Below are 8,057 nucleotides of genomic sequence, written 5' to 3'. Positions count from 1 at the left end.
AAAAAGAAAAAAAATATTCACTACAATAATTCTGCAATTTTGTGCTCTTTTCTAAAATTCCTTAGTATGTGTTGTCAGAGTCAGTGCTTTGTCAGGTTGGAGAAATGGGCTGACAGGAACCTTATGTAGTTTAACAAGGGAAAGTGCCAAGTCCTGCACTGGGGAGGAACCACCCCAGGCACCAGTGTGTGTGGGGGCCTGTGCAGCTGGAAAGCAGCTTGACAGAAATGTCCCTGGGACACCCGGTTGCCATGAGCCATCACTGTGCCCCTGCAGCAAAGAGGGCTGATGGTGTCCTGGGCTCACGAACCTTTGGCAGCAGGTAAAGGGAGGTGATCCTTCCTCTAGTACTGCACTGGTGAGGCCTCAGCTGGAATGCTGTGTCAGGTCTAGGCTCACCAGCCTCCCAAGATGAGAGGTGAAGGTGCTGGAGAGAGTGCAATGAAGGGCTACAAAGATGGTTAGAGGAGATTGGAGCAGCTCTTCTCTGAGAAAAGGCAGGGAGACTGAGACTGTTCAGCCTGGAGAAGAGAAGGCTCAGGGCTTCTCCTCAATGCACATAAATACCTGAAGGGAGGGTGTAAAGCAGATAGAGCCAGCAACATTCCAGTGGTGCCCAGTGACAGGAACACGAGCACACGCTGAAACATTTCAAAGATGCCATTCATCAACCAGATGTGTCTGAATTAGTATTTGGTATTATGTGTTACTCCTAAAATATATCCACTAAATTGCAATTAAACTAAGCAAGAATGCTAGTCAAATTGTGAGGCATTTTACTCTCTGGACCTCCTGGATACAGTGCAGAAGTTGTTACTTGAAACTGATGGCAAGTACCAAAAGAGAAACTCAGCTAAACTACTGCAAGTGAGTTGTCCCACTTGGAACCTGATCTGTGCTAGTAGTGAATGCTGTCAGAGCGATCAGGCTGGCTGGCTGCAGTAGTGGTTTTGCCATCAGCAACATTTTTGTCAAAATGTTGACTTGTGCTTAGTGCAGGACCCTGACTTACCCTTCCTGTGCTTCATGCGCTCGTTGTCCTGCTGGCAGCAGATACAGGAGCACAACCCAGCACTAGTGACCTGTGTATAATACCTTGAGATGTCATGAAGAAAGCAGTACTGTTTGAACAAGACAGTTGAATTTGTCTTGTCTGTCAGAGGCCTTTTCTATAAGCCAGATGACTTGCAAAACATAGATACTTAAAAGTAATTTGTATTTCCATGCATATGGATTATCTCATATTTAGCCACCTGTTTAATCCTGTAAATTAGTTCAGCTCTTCAGTTTCTCCAGGAAAAAAAGATCTGTCTTGACATACTGAAATGTGAACTCTTGTGGAGCACATGTATGAGCATGAAACTGTCTGAGGCCTTCAAATTTTTTCTCTAATACTGCAGAGATGTGATAAGGAAAGGCAATAGGAAGGAAGGGACTGGATTAAGAAATATAAGGATTTCAGCAGAGAAAAAGAAAAATATTTTGAAGTGTTGTGTTATGTGCACCTCTTAAATGTATGAAAAAATACTTCTAATTGATCAGCTATGAAAGTCAGTATTGCTTGAAAGTATTAGCAATATGTTTTCTGGAAGAATTTGAGGATGAATTTGGTCAAGAACTTTGTATTCCTGAATGCCAAAAATAAGCATGCAAAAAGTAAACAAGACATGGCTGATCTGTGACATCTACTAGAAGACAATTGACAAAAATAATTCTGTATTAAATCAAGGTAAAGGGCAGAGTTATACCTCTTACCAAGAAGCTTTTTGAAATATGATTTTTCTGAGATCACATCTTGCTAACCTGTATGAGTAAGCTTGAACTTGGTGTGTTGTTCTCTTCCCTGTTATTTATCTTGTTCATCCCTCTGTGTCACTTACTGTTGGTGGTCTTGTAGGCATTGGAAAAGCTCAAGATTCTCCTTGTGCTCTGCTGTGAGATGAAAAACTGTCCCAAGTGCCATTTCGTTTGAGCAAAAAAGGAGCTACAAACGATGTATGGGAGATTTGTCACTGCATACTGATGAAGCTTGGGTCAGTCTCAAAGATATTTATGGCTGACATGAGTCTCTTTGTCTTTTTCCTTTATTGCCAGTGAAGAATGCGAGACCTAACAGCTCAGGTAACGAGCAGTCTGCTGCAGTTTCCAGAGGTGACTGTTGAGGCACTTGGGGAAGATGAGATCACCCTAGACTCTGCGCTCTGTGGGAAGTTTTCTGGAGGTGAGCATTTTCCTTTAAATTTGGATTTGGTATGAAGTTGTTAGTGCCTGAAGCACAGGGTCATGGCATCAGGTTGGTTCTGTTAAGTAAAATGGATCAAGTGTTCTGAGAGTGCTAACAGGATATTTTAACATTTAGAGGCATTGCAAGTGCAACAGCCTGCCCCAGTCCTGTGCTATTTAAATAATCTAGCTGACCATGCCCTCCTCAGTTCTGAATGAAATAGAAGGCAGTTTTCAAGGAAGAAATAGTGTTGTTTCAGGATGTATTCTTTTTACTGGCTCATGTATTTCCAAGGTACTTAATAGGATACGGATTGAGGACCCAGTGAGAGTTGCTGATAACACCTAAGCAGATTAGGCAGTTGACTTTCTAGGTGATCTGAAGGTAGAGCTGGATGCCTGTCTGGATGTCTGGGCTTCTGTTAAGACCAGGTAGAACTTATCTACCTGATTGTACTTGCAGTAATGGAGCTCATCCTTCCTTTGAGCTTGAAGTCCCTCAGTAGAGGAGCAAGTGTTAAACTCTTTGGTGAAACACCACTTGTTAAATTCTTTCTGGGATCAGCTCATGTAAAAGCTGGAATTACACATGCAGTGCCCATTATAAGATAATTTCCTGTCCAAATCCCTGCCCAGAGTAGTGGTGTGTCAAGCAAAATCCTTAACTGGAACTGAATTGGTTTAGATGGGCTGTATTTGAAGTATGCTTTGAGACTTGTATTCCTGTACATATTTAGGTGTTTTTTAGCAAAACCAGGTCAAGTATGGTGTACAGACTAGAGCTCAGTCTATTGTGATCTTTATCCCAAAGAGTCAATATTCTTGAGTGCAGAAATGACAAGTACAAATGCAAAAGAATGGGGTTATTAATTTTAAGAAGTATTGGTTGAGGATTGGAATGTGTGATTTAAAATGACTTTCCAGGAGTAGGTAGGTTGGCCTTCCTCCCTTTGTTGCATTTGCGGGAAGGGCCCAGTGCCATTGCTGTTGTTCCAGTTGTGCTGCTGGGCATTTGGTGAGTGCTGTTCCTTTTGCCCTGCAGGCAGAAGTGGCCTGGCGTGGCTGGCGTGTGGCCCCCAGCTGGAGGTGGTGAACTCGGTGACAGGAGAGCGGCTCTCTGCCTATCGCTTCAGCGGGGTGAACGAGCAGCCTCCCGCCGTCCGCGTGGTGAAGGAGTTCTCTTGGCAGAAGAGGACTGGGCTGCTGGTTGGCTTGGAGGAAGCAGAGGGAAGTGTTCTCTGTCTCTACGACCTTGGGATCTCAAGAGTGGTTAAAGCAGTTGTTCTTCCAGGAAGGGTATGTATCCTTTTGGAGAAATGGAAGATTTTGTGTTGTTTGGTGCTGCATAATCCTGTTTCAGGAAGAGCTCTTGTGCATCTCTTTGTATGACTTATCCTTTTTATACTTCATTAACCTATTGTCAGTTCAGATTATCCAGTCTAGAGAGCCTTGATGTAAAATCTTGCACTTAGCAGCTGCATTATCTTTTGAGTTTACTGATAGTAAAAAAAACATTGTAGAACACATAGTGGCAAAATTCTCCACTTTTAAGAAAAAGGCATTGAAAACCAGAGCAAAAAAGAAAACCCTACTTAAATTGTCTGTAATATACCTTTTCTAAATGGCTAATTTCTGTCAGGAATACTGTCCTAAAAGTATCTCAGACTCCCAACATTGTGCTGTTAATGACTTTGACGCATTCCCATGAATCTCAGACTAGGAAGCAGGTGACGTGGGAGCAGAACAGATTTTTCTGTTAGCTTAGGATTGGAAAAAAGATTGTTGTGAGTTAACTGTCAGATAGTTGGCAGATTTACTTTCAGTCTGCAGTCCTTGAGTCTCTGCTTGTTGAATATAGTGTTTGTGTGGATGGGATACAGTGATATGTTGATAATTTTTTCTGCCTTCTGTAGAACCCTTGAATTCAAATGATGCTGTGTCCCTTTGTCTCATTAACACAATGGAAACGAGAATCAGATTAAGTTATCAGAACATCAAGATTCACTGTGTTTTTATCATCTTAGAATCTGCAGAAAATAAATACTTATTTACTACTCAGTTTTCCCTAACATTATTTGGTTTGACTTACTAGAGTTCAGGTCAAAGTCTTGTTAGTAGTAGTAAGCATTTGTGTTAAGTTCTAAAGATACAAGTCATATCAGTGTTCCAGTGTGTTGTTTTGCTATCTGCTCAAGTTGTAGATGGAAAAGTAGGCTGTGTGCTAGCATGAACTTAAAATAAGTAAATTATGTTTTGGTAAGTGATGTTGGTGTGTTAGGTTTTATTTCTTCTATCTAAGTAAGCTAGGAAAAAGCAAAGGTTAAGAAGTAAGAACTATGTTGCACGTTGAATCTGTAGCTGTGGAAGGGTTTTGAAATAGAAGGTAGTTCCAACAATCGGTTGTATTAGAGTTGTTCTATACCACAAAAACTGATGAAGTGCTGCAAGAAAGAGTTGGTTGTTGGGTGATGAAGGGTAGGAATTTTGAAATAAGCCAGAGCTGCTCTGAAAGTTATGCTCTTATGCCCTGAAAGCTCATGATTACAAGTATGTTTGGTCTGTTGCTTGTGTTTTGCTTCCTGTGTCTTTAGTATTTTGTTAGTTCATAGTCAGGACACAGATATTGCTAATTGGAGTCTTAACTTTCAGGCTGTGAGTGGGAGTAAGGGTAAGCGAAAACAAGTAGATAAAACGTGCACTTGGCTGCGGTCCATATGTTTTGAGTTCTTTCAGAAACTCATATTTGCATATTATGTAATGTATAGTTTTGGGGGGGGGATTGATTTACATGAATGTTTCTCTGATTTTCACATTGATTATTTTTAAAGGTAAAATGTGGATCTTTTCTTAACATCACTTCCTGCAGTTCTGTCATTTCTCTTTTAAACCTTTAATGAGCACTGTGGTTTTGGGACTATTTTCTCAACAGGTATAAGTTCTGTAGACAGCTAAGTTGTACAGCTTAACCTAGAGCAACTCTGCTCCAAGGTGTCAAGATGTTAGTGTATTAATACAGGGTGTTTATTGTGACTGTGTGAACATAAGAGTGGATGTTGAGTCGATCAGAGAATAAAGAAATCAGTTAAAAAACCCAGACTCAGGAACTTAGAAAGAATTTTGGCATAATATCTTTGCATGTGTCTGTGAGTGTCTCTCGATGCCCTCTTGATATGTGTATGAGATGCAGCAGGAGATTGAAAATGTTGATGAGTATGATTTGAATTGGATTCTGAATTAAAAACATGAAGTACATCAAATCAGTTTATAACAGTTGCATGTTTCAGAGCTGTTGCATGGTATTTTCCCAAATTTTCCTGGTTCGTATGAGGCAGAAGGGCAGCATTCAGATTCAGTGAGCTGAGAAAAGTTTTCTTTGTTCTTTCCCAGAATGAGTTGGCAAAGTGCTAGGGAGAATGGGAAAAAGCAGTACATAGCATAGTGGAAAAATATGTCGTTTCAGGAGCTTCTACATGGAAAATTGAAGTAATCAGGGAACGTTTTTGGAAGCCTATGCAAAACTAGTAAAGATTCATTTGGAGCCAGTTGTACAATGAAAAAACTAACTTGAAAAGAACTCAAAAGTAACACTTCAACCTCAGCTAATTGCACAGCAAGTTGTGTTCTGTATTTCCTCCTCGGTCACCAACACTTGGAACGCAAGAATCCGAGTAATCAAAATACTTCTGTTAGTCCTCGGAGCAGCAGAGAGGATTAAAAATTTAATTTGAATCATAAGAAATGTGAAAGAAAATCAAGTTTCCTGAATAACTAAAGATACTTCTAAGATTGGGTTTCTTGTGTTCAAGGTGAAAGGTGAATTGCGAAGCGGGTGGCCAGGCAGGTGTAGTCATAAGCAAGTGCTTGATACAGGAGAGGAGAAAGCTTCAGGGGGCGATAAGTTTGGATATTTTCCCCCACTTCTGGGGTAAATAAGCAGCATGAAAAGATGGACTACATTGTGACACTCACATCTTTGTTTCAGACAAACCTTTGTTGCTGATGTAAAGCTGTCTGCTTTCATGATGCTACATTTGTAAGAGTTCCTGTTCCTGAGTAGTCCTGCTCCTCTGGTGCAGGAGCCCTGGTGTGCTTGTGTCTCTGCTAGAGCAGTCAGTATTGTCCTGGGTGTTGTGTGGGTGCTGAGGGGTCTGTTCACCTTGTGCTGAGGTCATGGGGAGTGCTTGGCCTGTCAGGGAGAGAGAGAGCTCCTACCTCAGGCTGAGCGAGTTCTTGTTTGGTCTCTTGCTGCCTTTGACAGTTTCCCTTACCATCTGTAAGAGTGCTGGTGTGAATTTAAAATTTTTGTTGGATATTACCAGTCAAAGTGAGGGCCAGTGAAGATTTTAGTAAGCCAGCATCTCCCTCCAACCCTTTCTAGAATGTTTCATTCCCATGGAAATGGTGTGTCTGGTGTACCCCACGGCCACTGCCTTGTCTCCTTGAAGCCCTGATTTAGCTTACAAAATGCAGGGTAAAGAAGGCCTGGACAGTATCACAGTGCTGATGGGCTTTGAGTAGTGGGAGAACTAGATCTAGCTTTATTATTTAAGATTAATTATTACTTAAGATCTAGATCTAGTCTTTATTATTTAAGTCCTTTACACATGGTAAAGCTTCTAGCATGTAATTGATTTCATGTCTCTTCTTAGATGCAATTATTTCTAAGTAGGAAATGGAAACTGGTAAGCTGTAAAGACAGAATACGCCATTTAAGTGGGGAGAGCTTTCTTTCTATTAATTTCCTTTCTGCTTGATACAATAGGGAGCAATGATTTGGTTTTCAGTCTTATGAACCTGTATTTCCTGTCCTGTTTCTGATGTGCTAATGCTGGCTTCCCTTCTGAGGATTACTCCTGGGGCTGTCAAAGACTCTGACATTAACGTGCAGTTCCCTGCAGGTGACTGCCATCGAGCCCATCAGCAATGACGGCGGAGCCAGCGTGAGCACGCGGCACCTGCACCAGAGTCTGCGATGGCTCTTTGGAGTGGCAGCAGTGGCCACGGATGTTGGCCATGTCCTTCTGGTTGACCTTTGTTTGGATGATTTATCTTGCAGTCAGAATGAAGTAGAAGCGTCGGGTAAGCTGCAGTTTTGAAACTTGAATTTAGAAGTAAGAAAATGTTTCTTTTCAAAACCCAGCTTGTATCCCAGCGAAGATCCCAGCGTGCTGACTGACTGCTGGCATTTCTGACCTTGCCCACTGCTGGCTCAGACAGCAGTTTGACATGGTGTGGTTCTGAACTGATCCAGAAATGGAGTGGCTTAATGTTCTTCCTGATGTTCAGAAGGGCTCTTGCTGCCCACACCCCTTTGTCCCTATGATTCTTGCCAGTGGGAGGTAGGAATTTTTCCATTTGAGTCAGTGCAGCTGTGTGATAGGAAGTTGTGTCAGAGGTACCAGATTCCTTGGGAATGTTCTCCTGTTTCCATCAATGGCTTGGGGCAGGCTTTAGGCTTGTGTTTTAAAATAAATCTGGCTTATCAAAAGTCATTCATTTGGGTGAATGAATCCTGCAATTTGTGTTGTCCGATTGCACTCTTTTGGGTGTTGGAAGAGTGGCTTCAGGAGTTCATATCCCTTCAGGTAGTTTCCTCATGAGGCCCAATAAAGGAATTTGTCTACAATGGTTACATTTGTACCCAGTTTTGAAATAGGAGTGAGAATACCTGTCCCCTTGGAGAGTCCTTCTGTTTCAGAATGGGTGCAGAAACAGGAATAGCCAAAAAAGGTGCTGCAAAAATGGTTATTTTGCTTGAAGAATTAGATTATATACATTGTATAATCGCATCACATCAAATGCAACTGAAGTGGCATAATGCATTAATTTCTTGT

At 41.6% G+C, this 8,057-nt stretch overlaps 1 protein-coding gene across 1 annotated transcript in view; it reads left to right on the top strand.

The window, feature by feature from the left end:
* The first annotated feature begins 2,029 nt into the window (after positions 1-2,029).
* The window catches only part of AHCTF1 (AT-hook containing transcription factor 1), a 36,172-nt gene continuing 30,144 nt past the window's right edge, over positions 2,030-8,057 (top strand). Inside the window, exons 1-4 of the mRNA XM_031060116.1 lie at positions 2,030-2,221; positions 3,266-3,519; positions 7,122-7,302; positions 7,475-7,513. Coding sequence (XP_030915976.1) covers positions 2,101-2,221; positions 3,266-3,519; positions 7,122-7,302; positions 7,475-7,513 — 595 coding nt within the window. The 5' untranslated portion in view covers positions 2,030-2,100. The remainder of the gene's footprint in view (positions 2,222-3,265; positions 3,520-7,121; positions 7,303-7,474; positions 7,514-8,057) is intronic.

Source organism: Geospiza fortis, unplaced genomic scaffold (genome assembly GCF_000277835.1).
Source record: "Geospiza fortis unplaced genomic scaffold, GeoFor_1.0 scaffold41, whole genome shotgun sequence".
NCBI classification, from domain to species: domain Eukaryota; kingdom Metazoa; phylum Chordata; class Aves; order Passeriformes; family Thraupidae; genus Geospiza; species Geospiza fortis.
Note: the sequence above shows the minus strand (reverse complement) of the source record. Positions and strands in the feature narration are given on the sequence as shown.